General features: G+C 43.5%; 2 protein-coding genes across 2 annotated transcripts in view; both read left to right on the top strand.

Moving 5' to 3' along the window:
* The window catches only part of LOC128105917 (serine/threonine-protein phosphatase 2A 65 kDa regulatory subunit A alpha isoform-like), a 112,956-nt gene extending 106,582 nt beyond the window's left edge, over positions 1–6,374 (top strand). Inside the window, 4 exon segments of the mRNA XM_052731224.1 lie at positions 4,123–4,543; positions 4,545–4,737; positions 4,740–5,333; positions 5,336–6,374. Of these exon segments, the coding sequence (XP_052587184.1) occupies positions 4,123–4,543; positions 4,545–4,737; positions 4,740–5,333; positions 5,336–5,946 (1,819 nt within the window). The 3' untranslated portion in view covers positions 5,947–6,374.
* Positions 6,375–10,748: 4,374 nt separating this feature from the next.
* LOC128105289 (pyroglutamylated RF-amide peptide receptor) overlaps positions 10,749–14,827 on the top strand; it is a 49,448-nt gene continuing 45,369 nt past the window's right edge. Inside the window, exon 1 of the mRNA XM_052730297.1 lies at positions 10,749–11,336. Within this exon, the coding sequence (XP_052586257.1) occupies positions 10,997–11,336 (340 nt within the window). The 5' untranslated portion in view covers positions 10,749–10,996. The remainder of the gene's footprint in view (positions 11,337–14,827) is intronic.

The raw sequence follows: 14,827 nt of genomic DNA, 5'->3' as shown, positions 1-14,827 counted from the left end.
CCCATTTGCAGTTTGTATTGGTGGAAACTAGTATTCTCTTAAGAATGCATTTTAAGCCGGGCGGTGGTGGCGCACGCCTTTAATCCCAGCACTCGGGAGGCAGAGCCAGGCGGATCTCTGTGAGTTCGAGGCCAGCCTGGGCTACCAAGTGAGTTCCAGGACAGGCGCAAAGCTACACAGAGAAACCCTGTCTCGAAAAACCAAAAAAAAAAAAAGAATGCATTTTAAAGGTTTTACTTCACAGTCACAGGATATTGAATCAGACAGTGGTTGGGCAATGAGGACCAGAAGTAACAGCTCAAGATAACTTACCTGTGGACCAGCAACATTACAACTCTCTACGATCATAAACTTCTAGTCAGTCTTATATAATTTTATATAATTTTTAACATCGGTGTCCTGGTTAGTTTTATGTCAACTTGACACAAGCTAGAGTCATCTGATAGGAGGGAACCTCAGTTGAGAAAATACCTCCATAAGATCCACATTTTCTTATTAGTGATCAATGGAGGAGGGCCCAGCCCGTTGTGGGTGGTGCCATCCTTGCCCTGGTGGTCCTGGGTTCTTTGAGAAAGCAAGCTTAGCAAGCCATGGGGAACAAGCTAATAAGCAGCACCCCTCCATGGTCCCTGCATCAGCTCCTGCCTCCAGGTTCCTGCCCTGTTTGAGCTCCTGTCCTGACTTCTTTCGATGATGAGCAGAGAAGTGGAAGTGTATGCCAAATAAACCCTTTTCTCCCAGATTTGCTTTTGGTCACAGCGTTTGGTCACAGCAGTAGAAACCCTGACTAAAACAACCAGGATGGTGTTTTGTTTTTCCTGAGAACTTTAACTAGCACCTTTCCAGATCACTGAGGGGTAGGACTGGGGTTGCAGTTACACTGCTGCTCTTCCTTGATCCCAGCACAAGGACCAGAGAAAGAGAGGTGTGTCCTTCTCCCTGTGTGCTTCCTCCATCATTTGACAGCTCGTCTTTCAGACCCAAACCTTCATCCCAAGCCAGGAATTGAGGTCACAGATGGGAGTCATCACTCACGTAAGGGAGCAAGGTTGGGCTACAACCCTTAGGGTGTCAGCTTCCTTCAGAGTTTTTTAAATAATAAAAAGATACATTCACATATGAGGCATTTGTTTTATAATAACATGTGAGTAGATGTAGGGGCCAGGCGTAGATAAATCCATTTCTATGCAGCATGAGGGTGTCAGAAATAGATTTCAGAATATTTAAATTCTATGCATAAACAATATTACATTTATAGTTTCCAACTAGTATATTACTTGAAAGAAAATAAAAATAAGATATATGGGTCTATGGGATAACTATTAACCAAAGAAGGGATTGGATCAAAATCATAAAACTGCAGATATGTTAATATGCTTGGACAGCCATAACAAAATGCTGTTCAGGATGGATTAAGCAATAGACACTTATTTTCTCTGAGTTCTGGATGTTAAAAGTTCAAGACCAGGGTTCCCAGTGACTTGCTTGCTGGCTTGCAGATATGTGACTTCTCACTGTGTCTCCTTCACCCCTTTGTTGGTGCAGGGAGGGAAATAAGGGGAGGAGAAGAGAGAGTCTTGTGGTGTTCTAAGACTAGTCCTAATGCATTATGACCCACCATAAAAACTCACTCAACTTTACCTCCTAGAGACCCCTCAAGACAGTTATGTGAGAAGTGCACTTCAGTATATGAATCGGGGACACAATTTACTCTTATCAATCACTGTAAATTATAACACTTAATATTTGGTTGTTAAAGATTGAAGGCAGTGATGATGTTGGTGGGGAGGTGGATATGATGAGAATAATTTTACATGAAATTTCATTTTCTATTTCCAAGTATCTGAAGACATCACTTTGAAATGGGACAAACAAAAACAAAACAAAAGAAAGCTTCCATTGAAATTGGGCAAATGAGTAAACTCCAAGACTTATGTTGCTAGGCTTCCCCCTATTCAGCAGCAGTGAGTGTTGTTCTTCTTTCTCCAGCTAGACAGCAGCAGAGGTCAGAAAAACTGCAAGAACCAAATTAGTTAGAACTAAACTCTCATAGTCTAATATTTCAAATTTCCAAAACGTAATAAAATGAGCCACATTTGGGAGAGAGGAAAGTAGGTAAGCTGCAAAATATTGGCCCGGGTCTGTTGCCCCGAAGTATACAGAAAGCCATAGGATCACACTTCTGCGTGGTTTGTTTCACTCTGCTGTTTTGATGTACCCACACTAGCCTTGAAATAGATTTCAGAATATTTAAATTCTATGCATAAACAATATTACATTTATAGTTTCCAACTAGTATATTATCTTCCCACCTCATCTTCAACATTTGCTTACTGCCAACATACCGAAACAGTCCAAATGTATAGTTTTGATTTTACAAATATATATATGTGTGTGTGTGTGTGTGTGTGTGTGTGTGTGTGTGTGTGTGTGTGTGAGTGTGTGTGTGTGTGTGTGTGTGTGTGTGTGTGTGTGTGTGTGTGTGTGTATGTATGTGTGTGTGTGTATGTATGCATTGGATTTTTGCCTTTCCTTTCCAGGAAGCATCGCACTTGATGGGCCTTTGGAACTGAACAGTTTGTTTGTAAGATGGAATTTAAACACTAATTTAAACCCAAAGCATCTCAGACTTGTACTTGTTTAAATTGTTATGTAGCAACCAACACTGTCATTTTGTGTTTTCTTTTAATTTATTTTTATTTCTCTTGTCAAATTCTCTTGTAAAATACTGTTTATTATGTTTAGTGTGTATTTATAAACATTTGCTTAGGAGAGAGCCTGAATAAAGACATTTGTAAATCATTGCCATCTCATTTACCTGCCTGTTACTCCTAACTTCTGATGTATTTATTAAAAACCTTTCTTTTCACATAAAAAAATTAACAAATGATAATAAACATACTTTAAGCCAAACAGAAAGTCCCAGGTTAAAAAAAAAAAAGGTATAAAGAAAAACCAAGGGGTTGGGGGCCTAGGAAAGCAGTAGGACACTTGCCCAGCATATACAGAGCCCTGGGGTTAATTCCCAAGATGGACAGACAAACAACAAAAGTAAGCTTTAGCAGGGCATGCTGCCACTGGGGAAGATGAGATGGGAAGGCATAACTTCAAGGCCTAACTGGGTTACATGGTGAATTCCACTCTAGTCTAAGCTCCGTAGTGAGCTACAGTACAATGGAGATCAAACAGAATTGAAAAACTTCAGAATTGAAAAACAGAATAACCAAAATGTACAAATCAATAAATGAAGTCAACGCCAGGAAGTAAAAAACAGGAGCCAGTGAACCATTTAAGTACAGAGTTACTCAATCTAAACAAAACAGGGAAAATAGACCTTCACACTCCCCAAAATGAACACAGAGACTCAGGTACTGGTGTAACTATAAGAAAAGAGCTGACCTTCATGTCTTGGTGAATTTGAGCAGGCAGAAAGTTAGACCTAAGAGAACCAAGGAGACTATACCAGTCTATTGGTAGGTCTGTCTCCTGAAGGTCAGACTGCCCCTTAGTGGCTAAACATCCTGGAAGCTGGAGTTAGGTTCCTTCCAGCACATCAGAAGCCCCAGGCACTAAGGCAGCTTTCCCAGTTGCCACACTAATGAATGCACTAATGAAAAGTCCTGTTATTCTATTGCTGTGAAGAGACGCCATGACTAAGGCAACTCTTATAAAAGAAAGCATTTAACTGGGGGCTTCCTTACAGTTTCAGAAATTATTTCTGAAATATAGTCCATTATCATCATGCCGCAGAGCATGGCAGCATGCAGGCAGACATGGTGCTGTAAAAGTAGCTGAGAGTTTTACATCCTGATCCTCAGACAGGGGAGGGGGGAAGAGAGGGAGGGAAACTGAGCATAGCATGGGCTTTTGAAACTTCAAAACCCATCCCCAGTGACACGCTTTCTCCAACAAGGCCACACCTCCTAATCTTTCTAATTCTTTCAAAGTGTTCCTTTCCCTGGTGACTAAACATTCAATCATATGAGCCTATGAGGGCAATTCTCATTCAAAACACCAGAAGTCCACATCTTCAAAAGGCGTCAACTCAATTATAATAGCATTTTTAGTGTGGTTTTGACCATGCCTTCCATGGGCTGTTCAAAACTGTCACGGCAAAAAAAGTACTCTGAGGCTGGATTCCGCCCGGCGCTGGCCGCAGCCTGACACAGACGCCAGGGAGCCAAGATGGAAAGCTGCCGACGGCGATGACTCACTTTACCCCATTGCGGTGCTCATCGATGAACTCCGCAATGAAGACGTTCAGCTTCGCCTCAATAGTATCAAGAAGCTCTCCACCATCGCCTTGGCCCTTGGGGTTGAACGGACCAGAAGTGAGCTCCTGCCCTTCCTTACAGACACCATCTATGATGAAGATGAGGTCCTCTTGGCCTTGGCCGAACAACTGGGAACCTTCACCACTTTGGTGGGAGGACCTGAGTATGTGCACTGCCTGCTGCCACCCCTGGAGTCACTGGCCACAGTGGAAGAGACAGTGGTGCCAGACAAGGCGGTAGAATCCTTACGGGCCATCTCACACGAGCACTCACTCACCTTCCGACCTGGAGGCTCATTTTGTGCCTCTGGTGAAGCGGCTGAGGGGTGGAGACTGGTTCACCTCCCGCACCTCGACCTGCGGCCTCTTCTCGGTCTGCTACCCCTGAGTATCCAGTGCTGTGAAGGCAGAACTTCGACAGTACTTCCGGAACCTGTGCTCAGATGACACCCCCATGGTGCGACGACCGCAGCCTCCAAGCTGGGGGAGTTTGCCAAGGTGCTGGAGCTGGACAATGTCAAGAGTGAGATCATTCCCATGTTCTCTAACCTGGCCTCTGACGAGCAGGACTCGGTGTGGCTGCTGGCAGTGGAGGCATGTGTGAACATTGCTCAGCTTCTGCCCCAGGAGGACCTGGAGGCCTTAATGATGCCCACCTTGCGCCAGGCTGCTGAGGATAAGTCTTGGCGTGTATGCTATATGGTGGCTGACAAGTTCACAGAGCCCCAGAAAGCAGTGGGGCCTGAGATCACCAAGACAGATCTGGTACCCGCCTTCCAGAACCTGATGAAGGACTGTGAGGCCGAGGTGAGGGCCGCAGCCTCCCACAAGGTCAAAGAGTTCTGTGAAAATCTCTCAGCTGACTGCCGGGAGAATGTGATCATGACCCAGATCTTGCCCTGCATCAAGGAGCTCGTGTCAGATGCCAACCAACATGTCAAGTCAGCACTGGCTTCAGTCATCATGGGCCTCTCTCCCATTCTGGGCAAAGACAACACCATTGAACACCTCTTGCCACTCTTCTTGGCTCAGCTAAAGGATGAGTGTCCTGAAGTGCGGCTGACATCATCTCCAACCTGGACTGCGTGAATGAGGTGATTGGCATCCGGCAGCTCTCTCAGTCTCTGCTCCCTGCCATTGTGGAGCTGGCTGAGGATGCCAAGTGGCGAGTGCGGCTGGCCATGCCTCTGCTGGCTGGACAGCTGGGTGTGGAATTTTTTGACGAGAAACTCAACTCTTTGTGTATGGCCTGGCTGGTGGATCATGTCTATGCTATCAGCGAGGCTGCCACCAGCAACCTCAAGAAGCTAGTGGAGAAGTTCGGGAAGGAGTGGGCTCATGCCACTATCATCCCCAAGGTCTTAACTATGTCTGGAGACCCTAACTACCTGCACCGCATGACTACACTCTTCTGCATCAATGTGCTGTCTGAGGTCTGTGGGCAGGATATCACCACCAAGCACATGTTGCCCACAGTTCTTCCTATGGCTAGAGACCCAGTCGCCAATGTCCGCTTCAATGTGGCCAAATCCCTACAGAAGATAGGACCCATTCTTGACAACAGTACACTGCAGAGTGAAGTCAAGCCCATCCTGGAGAAGCTGACCCAAGACCAAGATGTGGATGTCAAGTACTTTGCCCAGGAGGCTCTGACTGTTCTGTCTCTTGCCTGATGCTGGAAGAAGAACCATTGCTGGCCTCTGGTGTCTACCCTCCAACCTCCACCAAGTACCTCCCTTAGGGAGGTGGTGGAGGCCAATGACTGTCACTCCCTGTGCATGGTCTGACCCCAGGCCCCTCCCCCAGCACGGTACCTCCTCTCTGTAGCCTGGGAAGACTTCTCTGTTCACCTCCCAAGGGGTTGGGGCAGTGCAAGTTGGGGCAGGGCAGCAGCCTGAAAGGAAGAGCTGGTTGTTCCTGCCCATATTGGGAGAGATGGAGTATCCTAGGTCACTGGCTCCTGCTGCTGTAATAGGGACCCCTCACCCATCTACTTACCACCACTACCCTTTCTCCGACCCCCCAACCATGTGGTTTTTTTTGTGTGTGTCAACTGTGCCATTTTTATTTTATTCCTTTCCCTACTCTTTATACAGAGAAATAAAGGTGTAGAAATAAAAAAAAAAAGTACTCTGAGAGGGAGATCTGTTCCACCATGACCTGGGAGACACTAAAAGTCACCTTACCCCGTGAATAACCACCCACCTCATGAATATTAATAAAAACTTTTACAAAAACACAAAATCATACTATCTTGCCCCTATCCACCCTTGAGTCAGCTTACTCCAAGCCCTCTGGAGTGTACTGCTGTTTGCTAAATAAACTTCTGTTCAACTGTCAGCATCTCCTAGATTAAGTCTTTCCTTCAAGCAGACAAGAATGAGGAAAATCTGTAGTCTTAAAACAACAAAGATCCCAGAGGAAAGAATGAGGCAGGATTAAAACCATGTGTCAAGAAATAAAGATTTTAAATTTTCCCAGATATGGTAAAAGACAAGCTTGAGAATTCAAGATGCCAAAGGATGAGCCAAAGATTTGCCATAATGTGAAAAAAAATCAAAGGTAACAAAGAAGTCTTGATATAACAGCAAGAGAGAAATAGCACCTTATGCATCTAGGAAGAAACCATTTGAATGGCAATAGATTTCACTTTAGAGACCGTGGAAGACAAGACAAAGTTGTGGTTATTTTTCAAGATTTGGAAAAGAAAATAACTAAAAACAAACAACAAAAACCAACAAATCTTTCAGAATTTTATATAGACTGAAAATGTTCTTCAGTGATAAAAGGAAAATCAAGACATTACCTGGTAAAGAAAAAAAGATTTTGTTGTCTGCATCTCAAAAAGGATACCCTATAAAGTCAGAGAGAATTACGGAAAAGGAATTATCAGGAAGGAGCATCAGTAAAAAAGAAAGAACAGGAGAGAATAATGCATGAGTAAACACACTAGACTTTCCTCCGGCCATCCCTGAATTATTTTTAACGGTTGAAGATAAAGTTAAAACAATGACCATTATATTCCTGATTTATTTTTAACAGTTGAAGATAAAGTTAAAACAATGACCGTTATTATTCTAAATGTAGAGGCAGTATTTAAGATAATAAATTTAGACAAGATTAAGGGGACAGAAAAAGAGGTAAGATAACTACACTTGATTCAACTGGGCAAATATTGGCACCAGTAGACTGTGGTAAATTAGCTACAGATAATAAAATAACCGAGAGAACTCAGCCCTAAGGGCATGTAAAGAAACACACAAAATAAATAAACTACTAAAGATTAAACCTAAGTAAGTTGTTAAAATGTTTATATAACTCAAAGGCAGATGGAGAAAAGAAATAAGATAAATTAATGAGAAAACAATGTATATACTGAAATCCTGATTTATCAGTAATCACATTAAATGTAAATGTATTATCAAAAAACAGAGATTCACAGGCTGGAGCAAAAAAAAAAAAAAACCAGTCATGATCCAAAAGTATGCTGTATATGAGAAACTCAATTTATTTATCTATTTATTGTTTGTTTTTACATCCTAACCACAGTTTCTCCTCTCTTTTCACCTCTCTCCTCCCAGCCCTTCCTCCACCTCTCCTCTTCCCCCAAAACAAACAAACAAACAAACAAAAACAAAAAAACCCTACCATCTAACATCTATAATGTACTTCTCTTACATCCACACTTGATTCTGAGTATGTATACACTTTATATTTAAAAATGCAACCTTTGTTTCAAAAAGAAAGAAAGAAAGGAAGGAAGGAAGGGAGAAAGAAAGAAAGAAACTCACTTAAAACTATAATAATAATTTATGTTCAAAGTAAAAGAGTGGAAAAGACTTGCCAGAAAAACACTAATCAAAAGAAGTCAGGATACTTGCATCATTATTTGGAGAGTGACCCTTAAAACAAGTCAGTCATTGGCACAGAGAGACAACACACAATGATGACTACATGCCACTTCAACATGTGTATTCATAAGGCAAAAATCTATAGGATATGTGGAGTAAATGCCAACTGAATTTAAAGTAGGTCTCCAAGTACAGGTGAAAACCCCCATATTGATGGCAGCTTGATGAAAACCCAGGAGCCTTTGAAAACACAAAGGTAGGTCCTCTAACTTACAGATTTAAGTGCTGGGATTGCTTCCACATCTCCAACTCACTTGGAAGACACCTTCATGAGAGGTTTTGGGGAGCACTGAGGAGAATTGTCATTTTAGGTAAAAGAGTGTTAAGTGTGTTCAAAATCTTAGCTAGAACAACAAGACAAGAAAAAGAAATAAAAAGGATGCAAATGAGAAGTTCGAAGTCCAAATACTGCTTTTTGCAGATGGCAGGATCCTTAAAACAACCTAACAACTCCACTAGGAAACTCTTAGTCTGATACACACTTTCAGCAAAGTAGCAGGATACAAAACTGACTTACCTAAATCAGCAGCCTTTCCGTACACTAACAATGAACTCATGAAGATAGAAATTAAGTGGAAAAAACAAAACAAAACAAAAAATTCAGGGACCAACCTAAATGGTCATCAATAGATGAATGAATAAGGAAAAACGTATCCTTGGCTGGAACGAATACAAATCCACAAATGGAGTTTTTCTAACCATAAAGAGAAAAGAAAAAGAAAATGAAAATTCAGGAAAATGAACAGAACAGGAGATCTTGCTAAACAAAATAATCCAGACTCAGAAGTACTGAATGTTTCCCTCCATACACAGGAGTGTGTGTATGTGTGTGTGTGTGTGTGTGTGTGTGTGTGTGTGTGTGTGTGTGTGTGTGTGTGTGTGTGGTGTGTGTGTGGTGTGTGTGTGTGGTGTGTGTGTGTGTGTGTGGTGTGTGAATATGTGTGGGGGTCATGATAGTAGAAGGCAGAGGGCAACAGAGATCTTCAGAGTTGGGGAGAGTAAAGAAGCTAATGAAATTCATGCGACATGGAAGCAGAAGGGGATCTCTGTGGATAGGAAGAGACAAAAGAGTGAGGGATGTAGGAAGGCAATGATGGAGGGGAGTGAATTAGAAAAAATATGAAGACAGATGTTTATGAAAATTCCATAATGAAACCCATTCTCGATATGCTAAATTTAAAAGTTAATCAGTAGAAAACAAAGAACAAAATGAATAACTAGATATAGACTACAAAAGTCAAAGCAAAATTAACACAATAAAATTTAAAGTTTCATTCTGGGAAAGATACTGGTAAGAAAATAGCTAAGCCACAAACTATAAGAAAATATTTGCAAACCACGTTCGTGAGAAAGAACTTGAATCTAGAATCTAAATGAGCCCCCAAACGCATATAAATAGTTCAATTAGAAAATAGGCAAATCATGTGCAAACATTTCTCTGGAGGAGATAGTAGTACAAGAAAACTCGGTGTCACTGAGCCCTTGGAAAGTGCAAATGACCCCACTGACATCACTACACATCTGTTGGCACAGCTAGAATGTTAGCTATACACTTTGATGGGGTTGAGGAGACAGCTGTATGGGTTAGAGAGCTTGCTGTGCGATCATGAGGACCAGAGTTTAAAACCACGGCATCTACATAAGCAGCTGGGCGTGCCTGGGTACGACACCCCACCCCCATGCTACCCCCATGCTGTGGTTTCAGGCGTACCACCCCTCCTTGGGATCCCAAGAGCTTGATTGCCAGTCAGCCTACCCAGCACAGCAACCTTAGGGGTCAGCAGAGACCCTGTCTCAAGTCATTAAGTCAAAGAGTGATAGAGAAACCGATTACTTTTGCTTTGGCCTCCTCATACATGCATGGTCACGTGCAGGAAACACACACACACACACACACACACACACACACACACACACACAAATAAATAATAAATACTAACAAAACCAAAGGCTGGCAAGGATGTGAGTAAAATTCAAGCTCACTCATTGTCAATAGAAATGTGAAATGGAACTGAACCTTTGGGAAATACCTCGGGGGTCTGCTTACAAATTAAATATACAAGTCATCCGTAGCAGTTTCTTAGGTAATCTAACAACACCTGAAATGACCGAAATACCCAGCAATTGGCCAATCGCTAAATAAACAGGTAGGGGTCAGTAGAGCGTGACTTTGGATGGGAAGGTCAGTGGTCGCTAAGGCTAGAACACACAAACACACACACACACACACACACACACACACACACACACACACACACACACACACACACACACGTTGACAAGTTCCTGGATCTGTGTTGCTGAATATTAAGACACAGTGGAGTTAAGTGGAGTGAAGGATATCAGGGACCACTCCGCTATCATTGCAACTTCCTCTTGCATAATTTGTTTTCATTGCTTTGGGTATATGTGGCTCACCTTAGTTCTCATGAGGAGACTCGATGAGAAGTGGAAAATTCAAATCTCCAGTTTCAATCTAACAAGACCAAGAGCTAAGAGGATCTGACAGCAGCAGGTGGATGGAGGGCTCCGCCCACCCTCTCCAGCCCCAGGCGGCTCTCCAGACCTGAGGATGCAAGCTGACTACTAGCTGGGCAGTGCCCAGAGACCGCAAAGTCAGGGGCACCGGGCTCAGACCTTCCCGCGCATCGCAGAACTTTTGTGAACTTCAAACCCTCGTGGGCGAGATTGCCTGGCCCCGCCCCCTGCTCCCGCTGGTGTGTTATGTCTGGGCACCGCCTCACTCCGCCTAAGCTCTGCTCTGTCAGAGACTTAGACTTGGATCAGCCAGAGCAGGCAGCGCAGGCTCGGCATGCAGGCGCTCAACATCACCGCGGAGCAGTTCTCCCAGCTGCTGAGCGCGCACAACCTGACTCGGGAGCAGTTCATTCACCGCTATGGGCTGCGGCCGCTGGTCTACACTCCAGAGCTGCCCGCGCGCGCTAAACTGGCCTTTGCGCTGGCGGGAGCACTCATTTTTGCCCTGGCGCTCTTTGGCAACTCTCTGGTGGTCTATGTGGTGACCCGCAGCAAGGCCATGCGCACCGTCACCAACATCTTCATCTGCTCCCTGGCGCTCAGTGATCTGCTCATCGCCTTCTTCTGCATCCCGGTCACGATACTCCAGAACATCTCCGACAAGTGGCGTGGTGGTAAGACAGTGATTACACGTGCGCACGCGTGGACACACACACACACACACACACACACACACACACACACCACACCACTACATTCACACTTCTGAGCTCCTTATATTTCTCTGTCAAATTGAATCCTATGCCCTTCTTGGAGACAAAAGGTGGGGGTGGGAGGTTGTTTTATGGTGCAATCCAGACGTCGGTTGAAGTGAGAGGAATAGTTCAGAGAACCTGTGCATCCACTTATTTCAACCATTTTCCATAATTACAAGGTGAGAGTTCCTCTATTTTTTAAAGAAAAAATCTCTTCTCTTTCTCCAACTTCCAAATTTGCCTACCAGCTGCATGTGTGGCTTCCAGATAAGTTCCGGTATGTGCTAGTTAATATATGATCTGTACATTTTTTTACAACAAATACTATTTGCAGTGAAAAGTATCCTGAACAAGTCCTTTGTAGAGACTGTACTGGTAGAGTCTTGTAGGGAGGACCATAGAAAGCACACACACACCCACTTCTAACAGGGAGATGAGATCCCCCCTCCTTAGGAGAGGGGCAGAAACACAAAGAACCTGGCAAGTGGGGCCACTGATAATAGAACAGTGTGTAGACATAGAAAAATAAGGAACTAGACTCTCCAGTCTTCCCACAGATACACAGCGGTGTCCATGGATTACGTCTGCATTTGTGTGCTGTGCTCACAGCTGCGGTGTTGCGCCTCGGGAGGGTGTGCTGCCTCTACCCATTTTCATAAATCAGTGTGTTCTTGCCACCACATAAGAATCCCTAGAAAGTGACTTTAAGTAAGAGAGAAGGCTAATTATGCCCCGGCACCCTGCCATTTCCATCTTTGGCTGTTGTCTTCCTAAGGCATGAATGGTGTTTTTACCCCACCGTTGCCCACTGGAGATCTACTTATTTCTTCGCCACTGCTGTCTTCCACTCATGTGTACTGTGTTTATTTCAGCAGGTGGGAATGCTAAGTTGTTGGCTCTCATCTCATCTCATGCATTTCTAAAACATCATTAACTGTTGAACACGCAGCATTGACTTGCCGGTGATGATGTAGAAGGGAGTAAACTGGTCCACAGACCAGACACTTTCTCACACTGTCTAGTGAAATTATCGTGTTTGGACATTTAAAATTTACCTCTAAAACTAGGTTCAACAAATTCCTGAGGGATCCTTGCACAGGACTTCTAGAAGAAAGGTCTTGAGTTACTACTTCTAAGTGTTTGAACACAGATTTAGAAAGCAATTACACTCCACTTGAAAAGGAACATAAGCAATATGGGATCATTCAGTAGTAGTCTAAAGAAGAGATTGCCCCTGAGCTCTACTGTATGATAATTGGGCCTATCGGAGCTGCAGTTTTTCAACAGAGTATTGAGGAGGAGAGAACTTTGCAAGTGGAGTAGAGCAGATCATTAGCCCACAGTCAGAGTGAGGTGTGGTTCCCAGGGTGGGCCCTGTGCAGAGGACATTGGGAGGAACAACCATGGTTAACCTCGTGCTTCTGTTTTCTTTGCTTTCGGCTTTATGGGAGACATTTCACTTTAGCTTCTAAACACTGAAGAGGTGGTAATGTGCTGCACATTTGTGTTGTAGGGTTAGTACGAGAAAACATAAAAGTGCTTTGAAAAAACTGGTCCCATTAGGCATGGTTACATACCTGTAATCTAGCATGTAGGGAGGCAGTAGCAGAATTGCAAGTTTTTGGCAAGTCTGGGCTACATAGTGAATTTGCAAAAGGAGAGCCTAGATCACAAAAACAAAACACACACAGAGAGAGAGAGAGAGAGAGAGAGAGAGAGAGAGAGAGAGAGAGAGAGAGAGAGAGAGAGAAATCATGCTGTGAAAGTATATGATTAATTCTATTAAGAATTGCTTAGTTGGAGGTTGCTTACATTTATACAGGACCAGATAAATAATGGTCTATAAGTTGAGTATACAACAGCAAAATCACAGTTCAGATGAGAAGAAAAAGCCTGAAAAAGACCGGCAGACAGGTGTGGAGTGAATTAACTTGCATGCTATAGATAGAATAATAATTGCGCCGGGCGGTGGTGGCGCACGCCTTTAATCCCAGCACTCGGGAGGCAGAGCCAGGCGGATCTCTGTGAGTTCGAGGCCAGCCTGGTCTCCAAAGCGAGTTCCAGGAAAGGCGCAAAGCTACACAGAGAAACCCTGTCTCGAAAAACCAAAAAAAAAAAAAAAAAGAATAATAATTGCAAAACTGCCATCATACGTCATCAAAGGAGCGTTCACAAGAATGTAAAAGATGAAAATTAATTCATAAGTTACTTGACAAATCTATTGAAAAATCTCCTATATGACTAAGTATCATCTTGAGAATGCAAAAGTAAATAAAGCCTGTGGTCCTTTTGTGGTCTCAGAGAACACAAGAGACCCCAAAGCAAACAAAATTAAAATGTAATAGATGAAGATCCATCTGTTGTTGGAACACACCCCAAGGAAGGGGTGTCTAAACAGAGAAGGATGTCTGGGAGCACTCTGTAGTTTGGGGAGAAAAAAAATGCTGTATTTTAAGAAGGCTGAATAAGGCATTTCAAGAAAATATATGAAATGGGGAATAATGGGAATATACAGAAAAGTAAGTCATTGCAACTGGGGAAGGAAATGGGTAAAGGCCAAAAATATGAAGACCTGTCATAGGGGGTGGTAGGAAATGCAAAGCATCCATGTGGAGCTCACCAGGAGGGGATGATGGCAAAAAGCAGCTGCTTCTGGAAGGGCAGGGTGGCTGCCTGGTACTGTCACATCCTCTTCAGTTGTAACTGTTATGTCTGCCTTCCCAGAGAGGCTGCAAACACAGATTTTATGACTTTGACATGTAACGCAAATTAAAAAGCAAAACAATCATGAATAATTCACACTTGTGGTGAGCCACTCTCCCAAACATTGCAGACAGGGGTGGATGAGCAACCACTTTTTCTTTCAGTCCACTATTTCCCTTGAGAGGGACCAACAGCCCCCACTGAGTCAACACGTGCATTCTAACAAGATCCCCAGATGATGAATAATGCAGGTTAAAGTCTGATAAACAATGGTTCTCAGACTCAGCAGCACAGAAAATCTCCCAAAGGGCTCTTGGAGATTACCTTAGCCAGCCTGGAGTCCAGTGACAGGGCTCTCTGGAACTAGGGGCCAGTTGGAACTGCCAGGTGGAGCCAGGGTCCTTGATCCCATCCAGGACCTGCTTCAAGGATGTCATGCTACTGGTTTTCAATCAGTCCTAAGGGGGCACACCACAGAAATCACCAGCTACAATTGATGGCTACAACTGAACACTGAACACCTCAGTTTGTCTTTCCAGAACACCACAGAACAAAAACATTGAGTTTCTTTCTTTTTTTTCCTGATGTCTTAGTTACTGTTCTATTGCTGTGATAAAACCTAGTAACCAAGGCAACTTATAAAAGAAAGCATTTAACTTGGGTTTTGGCTCCAGAGAGTTCGAGTCCATGATGGTATAGTGAAGGAA

The sequence above is a fragment of the Peromyscus californicus genome, unplaced genomic scaffold, assembly GCF_007827085.1.
Source record: "Peromyscus californicus insignis strain IS unplaced genomic scaffold, ASM782708v3 Scaffold_9__1_contigs__length_137607984, whole genome shotgun sequence".
NCBI classification, from domain to species: Eukaryota; Metazoa; Chordata; class Mammalia; order Rodentia; family Cricetidae; genus Peromyscus; species Peromyscus californicus.
Note: the sequence above shows the minus strand (reverse complement) of the source record. Positions and strands in the feature narration are given on the sequence as shown.